General features: G+C 41.1%; 1 protein-coding gene across 3 annotated transcripts in view; it reads right to left on the bottom strand.

Moving 5' to 3' along the window:
* Window positions 1-9,288: 9,288 nt before the first annotated feature.
* Window positions 9,289-21,464, bottom strand: part of CRB1 (crumbs cell polarity complex component 1) — a 103,425-nt gene continuing 91,249 nt past the window's right edge. Inside the window, exon 12 of one of the 3 annotated variants that reach the window (XM_054833644.1) lies at window positions 9,289-9,919. In XM_054833644.1, the coding sequence (XP_054689619.1) occupies window positions 9,704-9,919 (216 nt within the window). In that variant the 3' untranslated portion in view covers window positions 9,289-9,703. Of the gene's footprint in view, window positions 9,920-11,106; window positions 11,257-21,464 lie in introns of those variants that run through there. The other 2 variants (XM_054833645.1, XM_054833646.1) reach the window with 2 other exon arrangements.

Raw genomic sequence — 21,464 nt, 5'->3', positions numbered from 1 at the left:
TCAAAATTCCTCGGGTGGTGCAGGTTCTTGTTTGATGGGTTGATCTGAATAGCGTTTTCATGTTTATCAGGTATATAGGTTAAAGTAATGCAGTGATACTGCATTATATTGGAAGTTTTTCTCCATTGAACGATCATTTCCATTTCTTAGATATAGAGAGAGGCCTTGATGCCACCCGACCTTCCTCCCTTGCGCCCCTCGCCCAGCCCCTCCTGTGGCCGGTGGCACTGTTGGGCTGTGTGGCTCTGTCAGTCGGTGGCATGTCTGGTGACCTGTCTTCATTCCCCTTCTCGCTGCTGGTGGGGAGAGGCTGATGCAGAGCACACTCTTGGCTTCGGTGCTGATCAGGAATGAAGACGAAGATATGGTTTATTAGTAACTTCGGCTAGATAACATGTAAAACAATAACATATCATGAATATAAGATATGACTTAGCTTTTTAATATAGTTGCTTTGTTGAGTCATTTTATGCAAGTGTGTAACTATAATTCAGTTAGGATTTTACATTAAATGGATATGCAGTATAATCTGATTGTGACTCGCTCTTCTAAATTAAGAGCATTTTGATATCTTATGAAGACAAACCATAGAGACTGTGGTTTTGATATTGATATACTCAATCCACAACTGATGAAAAAAATTACAAATTATGTTCATGCAAAACAACAGAAGTGTGATTTTGGCACTTGCTATTAGACTCGTACTAGCTTGCTGTAGCTAGCAGTGGTACAAGCTGCGAAGACTGGCAGCACAGGGATCTTCACTGCTAGATCAAGCATAGCACATCTTGCAGTCCTTTCTTCGTTTTGCCAGTAGACGTGCCCGCATATTTATTCAGCTCTTAAGACAGACAGCTGTGGCAATGAACCTCTTGTCATCGGTCCAGATTGTGAGCCAATGGAGGGCACTGTAAAAGTGTGGAAGCCTTTAATTTTTTGCAGAAGGAGTGAGCGAGTATGAAGATCAAGTATGAGGGTCAAGTTTTTCAGGTTAAGTTTGCCTGCTTTCCTTAGTTTGCTATCTCAGGGCACTGAGAGCATGGTTGCAGCTTGTTTCCAATGGATGTTTCAACTCGGTAAGTTCTTTCAAACCTAAGCATGGGAAAGGATCGAAAAAATGGGAGGTAATAAGGCAAATTAGTCTAAGTTGGCAAATTTTACACGTGTGATACAGCAGGACTCTGTTCCTATTGATACAACTATACCAAGTGTCTGTGAAAAATGAATTATTTCAGGGGGCTTTGGTGTACCAGTTACATAGTAGCACCCTGAGTATGAAAGCTGGCGTATCATTCAGAGTAGTGGCATTTGAGGGAAAAATCTAACTCAAAGCAATGTTTTGCTGGGGACTTGTTTAGAGAAGTCATAAATGCATCTATTCATTAGTAGCTTCTTGGTGGTTTGCACTTCAAAAGCAGCTGAGAGTGTCTCTTTTGCAATATACTTTTACCCCGTGCAGCTGCAGCCATACCTGAATGACGGACAAAGCGTTTCATTTTCTTTCTCGATCTCACTGTGTATTAACCTCACGTTCACAAAAGGAAAAGTAACTTTATCAAATTCATGGATTTAGATTTTTATTTGATGTGACAAGCGATAACAACAACAACCACAAAAAACCTAAGCAGTGCCTGAAGTGATGTTGTGGGTTTGCTGGTATTCAGATAAAGCAAAGTAGAGTCAGTCTGCGGATTTTCATCAGTCAGAAAAAATGCTAGCAGCTTCTTAAGCTATAAAACCCCAGAGGTTGTCAGTCCTGTTACAAATTCTGTATGAAACATAAACAAGTGCTAGTTCTAAAAGCAAGGTTTGGGAAGCACATTTGGAATGTGCTATGGGCCATGTATCGTTTCCTTTCTGTGGCTGCCTATTTCACATTTCTCCTGAAAGTCGAAGGTTCCTGACGGCATACTGCTCCACTAATTTTCTTTTTTTCAGGTCTACTACTTCCCTCAAATAATTGTCACTGAAACATGGGGAACAAAACAGCAATGAAACCCAACGCACAGCAAAAAAAGAGATGCAACATGGGCTACAAAGAATCTATCAATATTGGTTGCAAACCTTTTCCTTTTAGATCTGTTACCTGTTTTCAACTGCAAAGTCCTGCAAAATACTCGGCATCATGGATGAGACACAGTGAAGATGTACTCTGCCATGTAGAGCTTACACAAGACTCATTTCACCACAGAAGTTTGTTTTTCAGGTATGTATAGTTCTATGAATAGCTCAACTAACATACTTTCCAAGGTGAGTATTTTTATCCTGGTATAAAATAACTTAATTTGATTTACCTTAAGACACTTCCTAGATGATGAAAGGAACATTCCTGTGTGTTCAAGACAGGCAGAGGGCTTTTCTCAGCCTGGACTGTTCAAAGGCCAAATATTAAAAGCCATGTCTGACTTTCAGGTTTTAGCCTTGACATGATCATCTTCAAACTTCTGGAGCCCAGTTTTTGAGAGAGTGGTTTAGCATTGATGACTTAATTTAAATTGTGGTAGATGACTTCTGAGACCCTGGGTCCCAGTGCCCTGAAGCATGCTTTGAAGTCGTAGGTACAGCAGAAAGTTGTGGCTACCTGCTCCCCCATCCTCCCTGCAGACCTTTGTTCGGTTCTGTACTAGCGCGGGCTTCACATTCAATAATATGTTTTATAGTATCAGCAGTTTTCTATTCACTGTTCCTTTTACGAAAATAACCTGTTAATATCATACCACCTGTTTAGCAATGAGAAGGATTATGTACTTTAAATGTTCAGCTGAATAATACATACAAACACCTGACATTTGGCCTGCTCTGAGAATAGGCGACATGCTTATTTAACGATTTTGAAAATGTTAAAATGGTGAGGTAGAAATTAAAATGTCATTTTTAAATATTTGTATTTAACTTATCCAATTCGGTCCTATTCTACATTTCCCCTTGGCATATTCGAACTGGGGGTCACGGTAGCAGTCTGACACCGCGGATACTTTGAACGATATACTGAACATTGTTGGCATTTCAGCCTAATTAGTTGCATCCTATTTTGTGATTTGTCTTTGGTCCTTTGGGTTGCTGGCCCAGGATTTTTTTTAACTTTTTTTTTTTTAATACTCATAATTGTCTCATTTTAAATGTCAACGGACCAGTACCTGTGTAATTGGTTTTTTCCCCCTTATTTCTTTTCTCCCCAGTGTCAGGAAATTTGACAAATGATTTCTACATCTCAGGCAGACTACACAAGAAAAATATATCCCAGGATTGAGTGACAAACACAGGCTACTCTAGTCCGTGCAGGTCTTGAGCACAGCCACATGTTTTTCTGCCTGGCGGTCACTGTTACCCACAGTTTAGACCTGCAGTGATCTTTTTGGGGGATAGTTTGATAGCTTGTGCCAGCACTGGGCCACCTCCGAAAGGCAAATCTGCATCTTTTCTGTCGGGCTCATTTCTCATGTAAAATCCTGACAGATCCTCCCTCTCCCTGGGGGTCAGGGTTAACACAGACCCCTCTGATCCTGCGACGGATCCCTCTGGAAGAAAATGCTTTGGCACCGGGCTAGTTCAACTGGACGTTGAAGCCTTATGCATTCAAGCAGCAAAGTGCCAACCTGCTGATTTACTTTAAACAATCCTCACTTGACATAATTATGTGCCCAAGGAAATACTTTAGTCTCTGCAACAGCTGGGGTCACCGACACATGCGGGTGCGCTGCCGGAGACAGGAAGGAAAGCGGCGTGCCTGCCTGCGCTGGCGTGGTCACTGGGGTCTCAGTTGAGGTGGCTCCTGTGGATCTTTCTTGGTCATTGCCTCCTGGGCTTGAAACAGTTCAAGTTCAAACGGTAGTGCTGTAGGCCGCCTGAAGGGAGAGCCTCGTGCTTTCAACTCTAAAATAACGCCTGGGCTCGTGGCTGGTCTCGCGCTGGCTGCTGTACCGGCAGGGTGCCCTGTCACCACCGGGCGCACGCAGCTTGTCCTTTGGGCTTTGCTTGCCTCCTTGCTGAGGAGATGATTAGAAACAGCTAAAGCTGCATTTAATTGTTTGAGCTGTCTTACGCTTGGAGCAAAAATATGTGCAAACACCCCACACATACCCCCTGCAGACTTACGCTTTTCTGATCTGCCTAAAGATCGTGAAATCACTTAGGGGTAACACCTGAAATTCTGTTAATACCTTGTACTAGCTGCATGGAAGATATTAAGTTATTTATTTTGTGGGACAGAAAGCAGGTATTTAACCCGAGGCTGCCCTACTCCGTGACTGCTTGTACGTTGCAAACATGCTGCGGTGCAAATAGCTGTTCGTACAGGTGAAAAAAGGCTCGCAGCCCAAGCAGTCACATATAATTAAGATTGCCGTGCAGAGCCTGCCCTTTCGGTTTGCTCTCGCTCCTCCAGTGCCTACATTGCTGTCACTCTTTCTGAATTTCCACTGCCAAGTAAAGTTTAGCGCAGGTGCCAAATGAAACTAAGTGGGTTTAAATTGGAAACACACATTTTTGTCATCGCTGGTTATTACAATACATGCCAATGAAAATTGCGCTTTTGCTGAAACTACAGGTGAAATCTGAAAGGTCATATGCAATATTGAGCTGAGAAAAATGTCATGCTTTAAGCAGTGCCATGAAGAGCATAAAACCAGATGAAGGCCTGTGTAGTTTTTCTCTGATCAAAAAAGATGATTTAAAGTCATGATTTGGACATGTCAGTCTTGCTGATGTTTGACAATGTTAGATGAATTGCTGGTAAATGTAATTGCTTTGCCAAATGATTTCAGGGAAAGGAAAATCACAGCATGATAAAAGCAGAAATTAAAAGCAACTTTTGTGAAACCAAATCAAAATATAAGAAAGTGGCTCAAATTGGTTATGATATAAAATCTCTCATACATTTTTATCCCATAAATATCATTTGAAGGAACCTAAACCTAGAAAAATCACCACTGAACTGAGAGCTCTGGCCTTCAGGACTCCACCTGTGCCTTGATTCATAATTTATACTCTGGCTTTTCGATGTGCAAGAGGACTTCACACCTCGTGGCATGCATTATAGATGGGGGAGATTAGGTTAAAACATGCTTTTACTGTGAGGTGTAGGGTATCGCCCGCTCTCCACATCAAATTCATGTGTGCAATTTAAACAAGACCTTACTCTGCTCCCAATAAATACACACCAGATGTATCTTTTATAAATGTTGGGGTTTGCAGCTTCTTGACACATGCCAGTAGTTTGAAGCCTGTGCATGCTTCAGTGGGGCATGAAAGCCCCATCCAGTCATTCAACTGTGACGTTTTGCAATAGGCAAAATTTCAGTGTTGTCAGCTCCTCGCTGTTCAACTTATTGACTTACAACATCTAATCTGATGCTCTTTTTTTGAATTGTTTTCAGAGGTGTCAGTTTTCTTTAGCTGAGAGGCGATTGAATAGCACAGGAAAAGGAACTTGGCCAAAATCCTCTGATCCATAATTCCTGACGTTATGTGACATTACATGTGTAAGGTTTGTCCTGCAGTGAGACTTGCAGGAGACTCGGGGCTTATGTTAAATACAGCACAGTACAGAAATTTTTGGCTGGGAAGACGACTTAGCTGTCACTTATCCAGAAACAAGCTTTCTGCTGTGGGACTTTGTTACGGCCATTTAAAAAACGTTCTATGTTCTGTATTTTATACCATAATTTAGATGATGTTTATTATTAATTAGCATCTGTTTGGACAATAATCACTCGCCAGACTTCAGACGTATGACAGTCTATGGGCTGTAATGGGCTGGTGTCTGTTGCCTCAAAGCATCTTCTCACTGTTGCTAGCGATTTCTTCTAAGTGCTGCCTCTTCACTGCTCTGTGCTGTTTGGAAAGTCAGCTGCTCAGGTGGCCATCAGGGCAGGGTTGGGCGTTGCTCAAAGAAGGTGCGTGAAAGCAAAGGAACAGTGTTTCGTTTGTCTTAAATCTGTCTTACCTGGAGGTGTCCTGGGGATGCAGCCACAGCAAGCGGGCTGGAGGGGAGATTAGATTGCAGTGCAACTGCCAGGGTCAGTATAGCTGAACTCCTCCGAGGGGACCCTTCCAGTTACAACTAGCCGATGCCTTTGGGACAATAGCACTCTTGGTTTCTGAGGTTATTGATCTTTATTGAAAAGTAACAGAGAAACTTTTGAAGTGAGCAGAAAGCCCCTTGTGAAAATGGGACTTGCATTAAGTGAAGAAAATTCTTACTGCTCTGCTATTTTTCTGCCTGCGCTCATCCACGGTGCTGGAAAGACAGCAATAATTTAAAAAACAGAGCATGTGATTCTCAGCTTGTATAAATTGCCTCCAGTGAAGCTGTGTTGGTTCGTGCCACGTCGGGACCTGGCACAAAGCACCTCCCTCTGATGGGCACTGGACAATCAGTCGGCGTGGATGCAGTCAGAGGATGGTGCAGGTTGCAGTGCTGAGGCAGGCAGCCCCGACTGTAGCACAAAGCACATTCGTCTCATTTCCAAGTATGGAAAATGTTTCTTGATCACTTGATTCCAAATGGCAAACTTGACTTTTTAAACTCCAAATATAGTTCTGGCCTGGGGATAATTTCCTTTGTAAATTCGTGATGGAATAGTCCCATAAAGTAAAAAAAATATAGGTTGCATGTGGCTTGATATAATCCTTATTTATTGGTCATTTTGATCCTGTGCACAGCAAAATAGTAATATGAATACACCATCTAAGCTATAAACATACTATGTACAGACAGAGAAGGAACAGTTAATTTTACATAACATGGAGAAGGCACGTAATGCAGTGATACGCTATGATAATTTTGACCTGGCCAAATTCCAGCTGCAATATTTGTTATTCTGCCTAGTGTAAATATTCCTGGGACTCTGGAGGTTCTCCTCACTGCTTCACAGGCTGGATGTCACCTCTTTCCAAGGGAAAAGGGAATGGACTGCGAAAGGGGAGTAAGTTGCTTCATCCTTCCCCTGCTTTGGAGTATCTTCAGAGAGATTTGGTGCAGAGCAGATCATGTGCTCTACCTTGGCACCTTCTCTTTCTTTGGAGAAGGCTGTTAGACATGAAGAGAAAGTTTAAATGTGTAAGGTTTGGGAGTATATTGTGCGTTTGTTTCTTTAATGGATAGGTTGCAAGTGATCATGAATAAATAATTTACTTTCAGCTTTTGAGTCAAATAGCGAGACAGATTAAACAAATGTAATTTTGAAATATTCTAAGTCTTCTGCGTGGAGATACCTCCATACTGATGGAGGTTATCAATGCTTTTTGGGAAACCAGAAGCCAGTCTTGATATTTTTTTCCTTATAGCAGCACAAATGCTCTCCACAACTCTTCGATATTATTGCTCCTCCCTGAATGTCTGTGCCTCTATGCACATTTTGTTATACCCCTGGGCTGAGAAGCAGTGAACAGCTTGACATCTGCTTGTATCATTCTTAATCTGTGGCTTAAATTTCAGCAAAGATGGTATTAGACACACTTTATAATGTATTCTCTTTTGGTTTAACTGTTGTTTGCTGGTTGAGATATGGCCTGAAAGGGTCAGTCTTCCTAACCGTGCGTTTCATGGTCACTATAGCATGTTAATACAGCGACGGCTTTGGGACTTTTTGTGCTTCTCCAGGCTGCCATTGAGCTTTTCCAGCTGCAACCTCTGCCTCCCTGCCTTCTTTGGATGCTGCTTTGTTAATTCAGCTTTTCAGAAAGCACAGTTAGAACTGACATTTGGGGCTTTTGGGCCTTTTCTTGTTTGTTTCTTATAAGATCGTAAATAGAGTTTTGAATATTTCTCATTTTAATCCCTATATCCAACAGAACATGCTCCCTCTAAGCTGTGTTACACAGCTCTGCTTTGGTAGGTAATTCTCATTCCTGACTCACCATCATCCTCCCTCCCTCCCTTTCCCATGGCCTCACTGCTGTGAAAGCCCAGCTTCACCCTTGCTGCGATCCAGCTTTTGCCTCCACCTTCCTCAAGTGCCATCCACTTTCATTTCCTTTTCTTCTCTCACTTTTGTGTGAATTTTCACCACTCATTTTTATCGTTTCTTCTCCACTGAGACTGACAGCAATCACAACTTACTCTAATCTTAGTTTAAAGGTTTTTTCCCCTGCCTTCTGTCTCTTTGACTTACCTTCTACAAACCATACTCATATTTCACTGTGAGATTTTCCCTTTGTTGGGCTTTTATGGGTGTCTTTTTAATTCTTTAGGAGCATATTCCTCCAGAGCTCTCTTTGGTCTGTATGAAAACTCTTCAGGCTTTCATCTTACCTGCCTCTTCCTTCCTCTACACGTTCCTGGGTGTCTTGCTCAGCCCTATAGATTCTCTGTGTGGCAACACTTTCTCGAATATTTTATTACCTCTTTACTGTGGGTTCAGTTTGTGTGGAAGCAATGGTTTTGCTTTAATTTCTTGACTACATGTGAAAATTAACTGGATGAGTTACTGCTAAAATTTGCTTCTACATTACAAAGACCCCCTTTGACCTGGATGTATTTTTGGCACATCCTTTCCTACTACAATCTCTCTCATTAAATCTCCTGAAGATTTTCAAATGCCTATTTCATTACACGGTTTCTTCCAAATGTCTCCTATCATTCGATTCCATTTTAAGCATTAGTTTCATTTTCAACAAACAGTTGCAGTCCTTTTGCTGCTGAGGTTTATGAAGTTGTTAAATGGGATTATCCCTGTTTTAATAGAGGAAAATTGAGGCATAAAAATTTATTTGCCCATGATCATATGAGAAGTCTGAGCTCCAGGAGAAGCACCAAGTCTGTTGTAATTATTTCCAAGCCAGTGCTTTACCTGTAGGCCACTTCTGCCCCTTTACTGGTATTTTCCATGAGCTTTGGGAAACGTTTTGAGCATGCCTTTTGGCAACCCATCTTATGTTTGCAATGTGAGAAGCAGTAGTTTTCTAAAATGGACCATCGGGTAGTATTGTAATAAGAAAATGGCAGTAGTGTGGATGCACAGAATTTCTTTAGCATGTTTAGATTCCATGTCTCATGAGAGGTTAGATTGTGACCACTGGATATTTTAGGACACAGTCTTTTATACTCGGAGAAATATGTGCCTTTGTGGAAACTGAAATTCTTTTCAGTAGAAGGTGTAGGGGCAGTAGGTAAAATGAGAGAACTGGAGGAAAGAAAACCAATTAAATTTGAAGCATTTATTTTGGAGAATTTTCGCACAGCTTCCTTTTAATCCCTGATTAACAGATGAAAGTAGATATGCCGAGACACAGCTCTAGTACTAAACCCTTTGATACCAGAATTACAATGTCTTTATCGTTCTGGCTCATTTGATTTGTCTGCATCATCTTCTGCAGCAGCGATTGCCAGGCAGTCAAAGGCGAGCACGAACGAGAAGCTGTTATTCGTGTTGCATCCGAGACAGGCACTTACATGTAACCCAGGAGCCATTACTGTCTGTAATGCCTACTGCTGATTATCAAAGCTGGAGTTTCCAGTGCAAATAAAAATTGTCCTTGGACGGGTTGGTCCAAAATGATGATCAATGGCATTGGTTCACTTGAATGCTAAGAGAATTTTAATGTTATTGAACTTAAAAGGAAAATATTGAAAATATTGAAAGCCCAAAGTCATTGTAATCTTTATAATGAGTATTCCTGGTATCAGAATGAAAATTAATATATCTAACATATGTACACTGTCCCCTTTCAGTCATCTTCCAGGGTGGAGGAGTGCTTTCTTCTAAATCAGTCTTTCCATTGGCGGTGGCTGCACCATGTTCCACATCTCTACCCGGGATCCCTCCTTCTCCTGCCGGCTGGGGCTGTAGGTCCCTTGAGTCGCCCGTTTATTGGCAGCGATGACTGAAACCACAACTGCCAAGAAGAGGATCAATAACAAGGCCAGCGTTACTGAGCCAATGGAGGCGAATATGTTCGAGATCAAGTCAGTTGTCAACTGGAAGGATTGAAATAATTGCAATATAATTTACGTCAAGAGAATATTGAGACACACTTGAGCTACCAAGGAAGGAAAACAAAAAAATATTCTATGGATAGGGCTTTGCATAGACGAGCTACTGCTGAAGCACCGTTTATTGGCAGAGAAGTATGTTAGCCCTTCCAGATTTTGTTCTTTGGACTCTTCAGAAAATTACACACACGGTGCTGGATGTTTCATATATGAGGCAGAGCTGGATGAATTTCAGGTCATGACCCATTTTATCTGACAGCTTCTTTTCTGCTTGAAAATAACCTGTGAGTTAATATATCTGCAAACTGTAGGAGTAATTCAGCAATTATTTGTTTAATTAGTTTAATAACAATTCATTATCCCTAGTTTGGTTGTGAACATGTTGTTGCTAGTCTTTGCTACTGCAAGTTAAACATGAGATATTTTGACTGGATATATATTCAGTCACATTTCTGTTTCTGTTGCTGGAGGAGTCAAGTTTACGTGAATACTTGTACTTATATATGGAAAATTTGCTTACAGTAAATATTTTTGTAAAATGTACTATTTCTACAGGCATTCCTGCCAGTAAACTTTTCTACCAGCATGTTTGCATGAAACAAGTGTATAGATGCTGCATTGAAATCTATTCAGTGAGAAATGAATCAGTATATTTTCACAAATATGTTTTAAAATATTCATCCAGCTCTTCTACATACAGGCTTTGTAGCTTCATCTACAGAAACACAAGCAGTACAGTACCGGATGAACGTAAGGATGCTCTGATTTTTTTTCTGTTTTCATGTGGCAGTGGGAAATGTGATAATGTCAGAAGGCACAGCGCGCATAAACAAATCTGCTAGTTGAAAAGCTTTAGACCAGAGAAATCTTATAGTTGTTAGATGAACATTCTATACACATCTACATATGTGCTTTTATGTGTAAAAAATGCTTATGGTGAGGTAAGCCAATGAAGTGATGTGGTTAAGTGTGGAAAAGTGGTCACTATGGACAGAATGACCCTAGCAGGAATTGAACTTCTGGGCAGATTCTGCCATCCATCATCTTTTGATTTGTATTACGAGTGACAGCTGAACTGCCATAGATGAAAGTGTGCTTGAGGCTGAACTTTCAAATCCCAAAATATTTAGAAACAGCAAACAGCAGGTCAAAGCCCATTTCCCAGTTAGATACTGCATGCTACAGGATATTTTAGTGACCTGCTTACTCGTTGTTTCTAAGGAAGTGCAATCCAGTCCTGAGAACGATGACGAATTTGCATTCAGCGATGGATGTACTGTAAGTGGATGCTATTGCTGTGCGTACATCGCTTGGTCTCACGCCTTTGCAGAATGACAACAATGCCAGAGAGAAAATGTTAAAACAAACCTTCCTCTTTTTTCTCTCTCCACCTCCACGCTGATACAAAAGGTCCTACTATAATAATAAAAGCAAGTTTGGCTCAGGGATTCTCTCTAGGGGATGTATGACCAGCTAGAATATTTTCCTCTGTCCTTGATGGCTAAATATATAGTTCCTATGATTTTAAAACATTTTTTCCAATAGAAATAATCTAGTGCAGGTGACAGACCACATGACTCCAACCCTAAAACAAGGTGGCATGAAACGTGTCGGTCTATTAAATTGTATTGGATTGGGAAGGCAATTTCATCTTGAGATGGTGTTACAGATATATTTGAGATCTTAGTTTTTCTCTGGACTGTGTTAGACTATATGACCCTTGTTCCTTTTGTCTCCGAGTGACTGCAAATTTTTAATGGAGTTTTTATTCTCAGAAGCTGTCTTTTATTTTCATTGTCTGCTGTGGCAAACTGAGGACCAAGATAGTCTTAAGTTAACTCTGTTCCTCGGGTTGAACAGGACATTTGTGAAAGAAATTCACTACCATAGGCAAAGGGATGGTATTGCCTGGTCTCTGGCATGTGAAATTTCTGAACTTATTCTCCTAGTTTCCAGTCCATACTCTTTCCATTCCTGTTGTAAATATGTCTATATCTATGGAGACATTTTCATTTATGATATCCTTCAAATTAAGTTCATTTCTTCAAGAAAATTTTTATGCAAAGAAATTGGGGAGAAAAAAATCTGTAACTCGTTAAAATGCAGTCACATATCTAAACCTCATTCTCAAGTTAAAATCATCACAACAGGGCTTTTTTTCACTCTGCAATAGTTACTTATTACAGAAACCATAACCACAGGACACCATAGCAATCCGCTACACATTTTATTCCAATTCTTCTTTCTGTTTAATAACTATTATTCATTCAGTGGATTTGGTTTGATCAACCAGTGACTTGAACTTGAAAAAGTGCCGTATTGCCTGTATATGTGTTGGACAAAACACTTCCTCTTCAGCCAGTATGTACGATAAAAAGTTACCCCACTGATTAAAATCTAGAGAGCTGGGATTTTTTATCATGATCAGATACAGAAGCTAACTTTACTTCTGTATTTATGTTGCTTCTAATTTCTTTGTCATTTTTTGAGTGGATTCTATTGATCAAAAAAAATAATAATCTACTGTCCAAGTGCTGTCCCCTGGTTTATCAGCGCACAGATCACTGCCTAAGTTTACAATATAGGTAATCCCCTTGGCAGTAGCACTGAACTGATAACGAGAGTTGCCAGAAGGCTCTGCAGTCTAGTCCCATCAAAATCAACTACTTTAGTAATTAATGGCTGAACACTTAAATTAATTTGGAAAATCAACTGGCTGATCTGGAAAAAAAAATAATCTGAAAAGTTCTGTCCTGGCATCTCAGAGTCTATTCATTGCAGTATTTGGTGATGATCATAGACTGAAATAACTGTAACTGGTGATCCTGAAAAGAAAAAGGACTGAGCAGCATTAGGAAACTCCGTGAGACTGCTCATGTGTGTAGCTGCTTATCTTATCAGCCACGTAGCTGATCACCTGTGGGTGCGAGTCTGTGGGCGTCTTAAGGCGTTGGCTGGTGAGCAATGCACAGCTGATGTCTCCTTGATTAGACGACCACACTACAACATCACTTTTCAGCTTCATATCACCCAGGCTGCTATTCACTTCCCCATGTTAGCTTGTCCCCAGCTGGACTAAGACAAACTTATTTTGGCAAAATTAAAAAAGAAAAAAAGGAAGAAAAAGAAAATATTCTTGAATTTAATTTTCATGTAGTGAATAGCTTCATCTGCAAAGACAGGAGGAAAAGCAAAAAAATCTTTTTTGTCTTTTTTTAAAAACAAAGTCTTTTGGATTTTCACTGGTGGTTTAATTTCAAAGCTGATTAATTTTTTAGATTTTTTAAATTATTAAATAAAAATGATTTAAAATGTTTAGATTGGATAAAATAAATCATTGGATACAGTGAAACTTCATTGTAGGGCTAGGTTTTGCTTTTCATTTGGTTATTGAAATAGATTGATTGTTCTGCCTTGTATCCTTGATTTGCTTTGTAGATGAACGGTTTGGATAAGGAGAGCCCAGTTCACAAGTCAATGCTCAGTAGCATTTATCAATCCAGTATATGTATGCTTATCTTTAAAGAAGCCGTATTCCAAACGGTTATTTTAGAAGAGGGGAAAATTAGGGATTTGCTATATATGAACGTTTCCATGTGTGCCAAATGTCAAAGGCAAGTGGAATAGCACAAGGGAGCCAGCAAAATACACAGGGCCTCTTCCTCTGGTGTGTTTTACATCAGCGTGACTTAGCGGATCTAATCCTGCTTTATGTCGATGCAGGGGATGAGAATTATGGCCACAGACACCAAGGGCTGACACAGATCAGGGAGAGAGAAGAGCGACCCGCGGCACCAGCGGAGAAATCGCTGTGGGTGTGAGAAGTAACGTGAGCTGCCTCGGGACGCTGCCACCTGGGCACGAGCTCTGCGTGGGGAAGGGTGGCTTGGACCAAGGGTGCGTGTCTTTGGGACGCGAAAGGCATAACGTGCTCTGAAAGCAGGAGCACGCCTCTCTTGCTGGGCATTAAGAATTAATCAGCCTTCATTTCAGCACTCGCATAGAAATGTGCCTGGTTCTGGATGCTTTGCAAGACAGAGACATCAATGCGAGCTTTAAAACACAGGGATTGCCAGACCCTGGAGAATTCCCTTCTCTGCCACGTGCAGGGCTTTCTGGGAATTCTGCAGCTGCTCGTGTGCACTGGAGCTTTCGCTGGTGAAGTCTCCGGATCCCAAGTCCTGACACCACTCACGAGGTTATCACTTCATTCACAGTAAGAACATCTGATCCATGCCATCCAGATTTACTGCCCCCAAATCAAAACCATTTGCTAAAGTAATGAGGGACGATTGGCTTGAGTGGTCCTAATCCATGTCAGAATTACTTTGAAAGGTTTGGGAGCGTATTGGGATAATACTGAGCAGCCGAAGAAAAGCCATTAACTTGATTAAAAAGCCCATTGATACACTGAGTTTATTTCATTGAGGATTTACAACCATCTTATCAGAAAATTATTCTGTTAAAGGCTGAATTCAAATAAGAATCCCAGTATTTCCAGAAGAAATCCAGTCAGTCCTACACAAATCTATTATAATGAGATGCATTGATAACCCCAGCTCGTGGGACTACAGTTTATTTTCAACAGCAGTAAAGTGGCCATAAATCTATAGGTTGACTTTGTTCCAGTCTAAGTACCTTAAATGAGCGGCAGATGAAGTCCCTTTTCCAAGTATTTTTTTCACCTTCACAACCAAGTACCTATTGCTATCCCTCCTGTCAGCTGCTCTGCATGTGCTAAGCACCAGCCAGCAGGTCCCAAGAGCCGTGTTGACCTAGTTGTTGGGCTGCTGACTTGAACCAATAATCCATTTTGGACTCATTTAAAGAGAGCAGAATCGTGTCCAACTGAGCCAAACACTGCACAGGCCACTGGAAATGGCAAACCATTTTTAAAATTCTGTACGCACCATCTATGTCCTGTAACTGCTTTACTCTCTGTGCTTCATCTTGGTTTGCCTATTCATGCTGTTGTCCGTGTGGGCACTCATCTGTGTTGAGGGTGCCTATACGCAGGTATCGTTCAGGTACTTGAATAATTTATTCCTTTCTACTTTGGTACCTGTGGCAACAAAGGAGGCAGCACTCAGTGTCTGTGGCACACCTTAGCTGATTTTCCACTGCTTATCTCTAGTGAGACCACCAACTCCTTTTCCTTCTGCACACCTTACATCAGTTTATCTTGTGGTCTTCAAAAGTGCATTTTCTGTGGTAGTCACATGGATCAGCTTTTCTTGTCTCTGTGTGTGAAGGGAGTCGTTCCTGAAAGGCGTGATATTTGCTGTACTTTGAATCTGGTGCCTAACAAGTTTCAGGATTATCTGGTAAGAAAAGTATTTGAATTCTCTGAAACTGAGAAGCAGAAAGCAAGAGGAAAAAACTGACCCAGACAGAGTGCAGCAGGGTTTCTCTCTAGTTTTGCTTCCTTAATGAATAAGAACAAGACTGGTTTATAGAAGGACCAGATTGGAGCCTTGAATACCTGCTGAAGATCTCTGTGGCCTAAAGATGTGATGGCTTCCCCCTGCAATCAGCCCGTAGCTGCAGCTCAGGCTGGCCTGCAGTCGCCGCGTATCAGCTCTGGTGCTGGTCATGGAGAGCTTTGCCTTCTGCATGCCAGGTAACACCCCAGGGTAAGCATGACTGCTTTTCGCTCTACATCCTGGGAACTTCTCCCTCTGACGCCATGTCTGCTGGGAGGAGGCTATCCCGTCATCCCTCATCTGTCTCTGTAGTCCTCTGAAAATCTATCTATACTACGTACAGAGTTGTAGGTAGTCTTGAAGTTTCATCATTGCTGTTGCTGTTTCTGCCATCAACCTCCAAGTTGTTTTCCTGATATCTGCAGGAAAAGACAATCCCATTGCTGGAGGGCCTGGATGAGACCTCGAGTCCTGTATGTACCTCTACGGATGTCGCTGAAGACAAAACTTAGGTGACTACTTCTGATGTGCACAGAAGATCCACAGTACAAAATATATATAGGCAGCTCATTTTGAAGAGGAATGTTTGTAAGCAATCTTTTTTATTTCTCTATCTTCCGGTGGATATTATTGTCTTGAGTAATTTGTTAAAACGTCCCTGAAGAAATTACATTCAGTACCACATCTGTCTAGTATACGTTTGTCTATGTCTGTAGTTTGAATAGTTTGTCACATTTGAAATGTGACAGATTGAATGAATTCCTCCCTGGAAAATGTCAACTTACTTGTCTGACAATTCTTCTTGAAATCAAAGCAGAAATATAGAGAGAATTAGTGTTAGCAGCTATAAGGATAAATTGATGATCTGGATTGATCAGGTATAGATCAGAAAAATGCAATCTTTTTTATCAAGGAAAGAATGACATCTCTGGTGTCCTGTAAGAAAATGAAGAAGTCAGAGAAGATTGAAATCTAGGATTTAGCTGGGCTTGCAAGGAAAGTGCCTCATTAAGAAATGCTGACAGCCTCCCTCCTGACACATGAAGTTGCACTGTTGTGACACTACAGAAGTTAATGGGGAAGTTTGTTCTAATTATAGTGGATCAAGAAACTGGAGACGGAGCTCTCGAAACTGTTGTAACTAAATTGTAAAGCAGACTTCAGTTAAAGAAGGGTGTTATTCACATTAGTTTTGATCTTCCAGCCAGATCAGCGTACACAGACCTCCACCTCCCCACATTAGGCTGCAGGACTGTTCCTGGATCACTTGGAAACAGTGCTGTGTGTAAATCAAAACAACTTGCCACTCAGGTAGCCCTCTATTTACAACATTAGCCTTTTGGATGTAGCTTTCCAGACTCAGAAACACTTTTAGGAATTCATCTCTAAAAAACAGGCTACATACGGTAACTATAATTTTTTTAACTAGTTGTAGTATTGATGTCTGACTTACATTAACTGTTTAATGGAAGAGGTCCAGCCATGAAAACAGTGGTATTTAGTAAGTCTGGGATGGTCTGTCTCAGGCAGAAGAAATAATATTAAGTACATAAGTAACTCCTTACAATCTCCATCAGACATTTCACTGGATCAGCATCTCACAGGACAGAGTATTAAATGCCTTTTTGCTCAGACAGCAGAGTGTTGGTTATACACAGAGAAGTGATTTGGCTGGCAGTTTGGGACGTAAGCTCTCATTAAGCTGTGGGCTTTGAGAAGACTCCTGGATAGCATTTCTGCAGCAACTGCCAGTGCTAATTTTGCAAGTGTGCTCCAGTTCTTTTTAAGATCATCTTGGTGGTGCAGCACAGATTAAATGTGCAGCTCCAATGTGTTGTTGTGAGATGCCTTTTAAAATTCTATCGACAGCCTCTGGTGTAGGAACTTCACCATCTGCTGCAATCTGAAAGGATATGAGGGAAAACCTATAGCTGGTGCAAATCCAGGCAAACCATGCCGAGGAGGAGTTTGTCCCATAGCTGCTAAATCGCAGACTAGACAAATGTTTTTGTAAAGGTGTCAGTCTCTGGGGTGTAACATCCCTTTCCAGTTTGGGAACTGCTTTGGGGTATGATACAGAATTATTTTTGTACATGGTAACAGCACAGTGTATCAGGCGGTGTTTCTCCATAGGGGATAGCTGCATTACAGCTTCGAGACAGCAGACTCTATATAAATAAATCTTGGTGATGGATAAAAGCCTTATCTGGCAAGCATCATGCAGGAAGGAATAGATGATATTTAAAATCAAAAGACTATTGCTGAAAACAGTAACTTTCTGTCACTGCCCTGCACAGGGTTGAGTTTACCACATCCCTATAGCTGCCAGAGCAGAAATGACTCCTCAAGAGGGATTTGGAAGAACACGCAGTAGTGGCCTTTTGAGGAAGTCTGCTCCTGTTGTCAGGGAAGAGTGAAGGGGGTGGGAGGAGGTCAGTAGGTTAAACCCAAAAGCAGCAGAAGAATAGGAAAAGATGCTACAGCGCTGAAGATGAGGGCAGGACAGTTAAGAGAGATTCAGTAGGCAGAGAGAAATAGAATTATAAGAAAGAAGAATGAATTTCAAAACTGCTTTCTTCATTGGCTTCACAGGTGTTGAGCAGACCAGCATGTGAAGGATGATGTTCCAACATTCAAGATGGGGCTGATGGGAATGACAGCATTTGGATAAGAGAATGGGGCAGGAAACGATAACATAGGCTACCAACAGCTATGCCAAAGGTGAAACTAACCCTTTTCTAATGCAAGCTTTTCATTTTCTGGATTTTGCACATTTTGTCTCTCTCTCTCTGAATCTAGATTCCGATCTTTTCTGTATTATGGAAAAATATGAGGAATTTTGCTGAGGTATTCGCAATCTGAAAGCACAAAGCCCATTTAAGTGAATAATGCCTGCACGTTGTTTCATTTCACTAACATGTTTCCACGTGCATTGCTTTCACCAGTCATGATTCGCCTGTGCGTTATCAATTTCAGTTTACTCTGAGTTGCACAATCTGAATTATGGGCACAGAACTGGTTGCTCAAAACTCCTCTTTCCATCACACAACAGTTGTGGTTAGAGATCATTAATTAGTGATGCCAGTGGTAGATGTTCTTTTGCTTCTGTAATCAGACCTTTGAGAACAGCACTAAGTACCCATCGCAGCAGGTCCAGGTGCAGCCACGCTCTGTGGGCTCTGGTCCCTGACTGTGAGGATGTGAAGCAGGGTTGTCTATCTCCCCCAGGTCCTGGTTCTCCGTGCAACCCGGGCTGAAACTGTCAGTCTTGCCTCTTCCCACTTCCAGGGGGAACAGGAAACTGCTCTGTCCAGTGGTGCGTAATAGGTGGGTTGGTGGTGTATGGTATAGCAGAGACCGAATTATGATGCCTGTTTTATTTTTTAATTGTCAGATACTTTCCATCCCTACTTCTCTGCTAATAAGCTAACCCTACAATCTCAAAACTGTTCCATGAAATTCTTCTTCCTATTTGGTGCTAAGCTCCTGCAAAACAGACATGTGTTGCTACCTAGCATTAACATTCTGCTGTCAAGTGGTGATGAAGTAAGTAGCTATTTGACTGTTTCACACTGTCAGACAACAAGGTATCAAGTCAACAGCTAGCCTTTGTTGGGTGCAGCACTTCGATTGCAGCCATCTCGTGCTTCCAACTGTAAATATTAATGGTATAAGATAGACCTTTATTGGCTACATAATACTTGCCTTAGCACGCTACATGACATTGTCACATTACTTAGCTAATTATATTCCTTGATAAAAATTTCAAGTATGTTTTTATCCTACTGGTTTTTCTTCTAGTAGAAAGTTGATTAGAGACAACAAACATCATTACATTTTAGTTTCAGGAAGGACTTTGGAAGAGATGCGTACGTGAAAAGTGTAAATGGAAAAAACCTCAAGCTATAAATCTCTGTGTCAATAACTGCTCCTTGAAACCCTCTTTTAATCTTGATCCAGATGTTTCATTTGTGAGGGAACATTGTTTCTTGTGGCTTTTTTTCTTTTTAGCATACTTACATCTTGTTGTTAGGAACGTATGAGTCTGTCTCTACCTGTGAACCTTACCTCTGTCCTGAGGGATTTGTGGATCAAGTACTGCATACCTAATATCGTATCTTGTCATTGTATTAATATTGCTGGTATTCAACAGGTTTGCATCTGAATGTGATCTGGATGAAGGCAACTCTAATAATTGCTGTTTGGATATCTGCTGAAGATGCAAATGGTTTATGAAGTCTCTTTCTATCTTATAGCCAGCACAGAACATGAGAAAAAGGTCTCTAAAAATGCTTTAGAGATTTCTCTTAACTTTCTACTCCATGCTTTTACCTTACTGCCACCTAAAGATAAATAACAGAAAATACATTGCACTTCAGATTAGAGAGATTTACTCTAATGTGTTAGGAAGTAATGGCAGCCTTCTCAATGTCTTCCTTTTAAGAAGATTTCCTACACTTTCAGAAGATTTTCTTGAAGATCATACCACTTAGTGACAGGAAAAAAATCTGCTGGCTCAGCTCACTGTATTTATCTCTGGTCCTCCAAGGCAAGGCATATTGACTAGGAGTGCAACTCAACCCTGTTTCTAGCCAGATGATTAATTTAGATCTGGGGGCTCCTCAATACAGGTTGAAAGTAACATTTTCTACAGTGTGTGGAGTCAGGTCCAAATCCACCTTTATCTGCGGGTGTAAGCTATTTCTGATACAACCCACTTTTGATTCTGCCTTTCTCAGATACCAGAGTTGTCCTCTGAGCAGGCAGATGGAGTGGTTCTTCCTTCTCAGCTCCATCCTCGATGCCTTATTTCTTAAATAGTAGCTTTCAGTGTGGAGATCCCCTCTAAAACAGGCCAATAGCCTTTTGTTGGAGAGGGAAACTGAAGCAGGAAATAGAGACACGATTAGCTTACGATCAGTTAGGCAACCCAAGGTGGACATGGTAATTGAATTTAATCTCTTCATGCTGCCTGCACACTGCCTGCACAAATACCTGCGGTCAGTCCCCAGTAGTCATATCAGAGCAGTGCAGCCCTGCCCAGGCCCTAACGCTCCCACTGAGAATGGGAACTGGCAAGGTCTGGGAGATAGTTCATCCCCTGAAGTCCCACAGCTCTGAAGCTTTGCTTATTCGCTATCTTTACTTTTTATACCACAAACAAGCTATTTAATTCAACTAATAATTTAATCAGTGATTTCCAAGATGCTTCTTGATTGCTCCAAGTAACTCTTCTGATTGATACTTGCATGATTCCTTAAAATATTTCCAGTCTCATACTTATTTCAGGATGGGTAAGGTAACCATGAAATCAAGCAAGTTATGTATAATTTTGGCAGAAGCCTCATACGTTAGCATGTTCTTCTGGAAAAATACTTCAACTTCCTCTTTCCTTAGTGATTTTTGGGAGATGATGAGAAAAGTGATCATGAGTTAGGAATTTTTGACTCAAAACTTTCTAGAGGTGAAAGGTGTCATTTTGGGGTTCTGGTCCAGGCCAGTCACCCTCCGACCAGCCTGTGCATCAGGCCTCAGTGCTTCTTCAGGGGACGCGGGGTAGGTGAGCCTTAAAGGGAAATACCAATTCCATGTGAACTCCATCTGGAGAACTTCACTGTTTCAAAGACAGCAGCAGGCTTATTTGTGCTTTATTTCTATATTTCTGTAATGTTTTATTTATTTTTTGAAGTGTCATGGTTAAAATATCCTGGGATAGATTTTTGGTCTCTCTCACACTTTGTTCAGTTCCTAGTAAAGGACAAGATAATAACGCTTCTGTACCTTACAGATGTGCCACAAGCATTCACTTAAAATAATTAAGTCATTCTTACTGAGCGAAGATGGAGTCCAGGTGTTCAGTACTGTCCCCAGCTGTATGATTGTTACAAATCCATTTTACTTAAAATTTTCCTTCTTGTGTAGTAATTTCATTTCCCTCAGCATCACTTTGTGCCTCCAGGATCTCCTCCAAAACCCCTTTTTGGTGGCTTCGAGGAATATTAGGCAACACTGATAGCACTGAAGCAACCCCTGAGGTTCCCTGGCAATATCACGTACTGAAAGGACAGGGAAAAGTTTCTATGGGGATAATACCTTTCAAATCTGCA

This window comes from Grus americana, chromosome 8 (genome assembly GCF_028858705.1).
Source record: "Grus americana isolate bGruAme1 chromosome 8, bGruAme1.mat, whole genome shotgun sequence".
Classification (NCBI taxonomy): Eukaryota; Metazoa; Chordata; class Aves; order Gruiformes; family Gruidae; genus Grus; species Grus americana.
The sequence above is the reverse complement of the archived record's forward strand: the minus strand, read 5'-3'. Positions and strand labels throughout refer to the sequence as shown.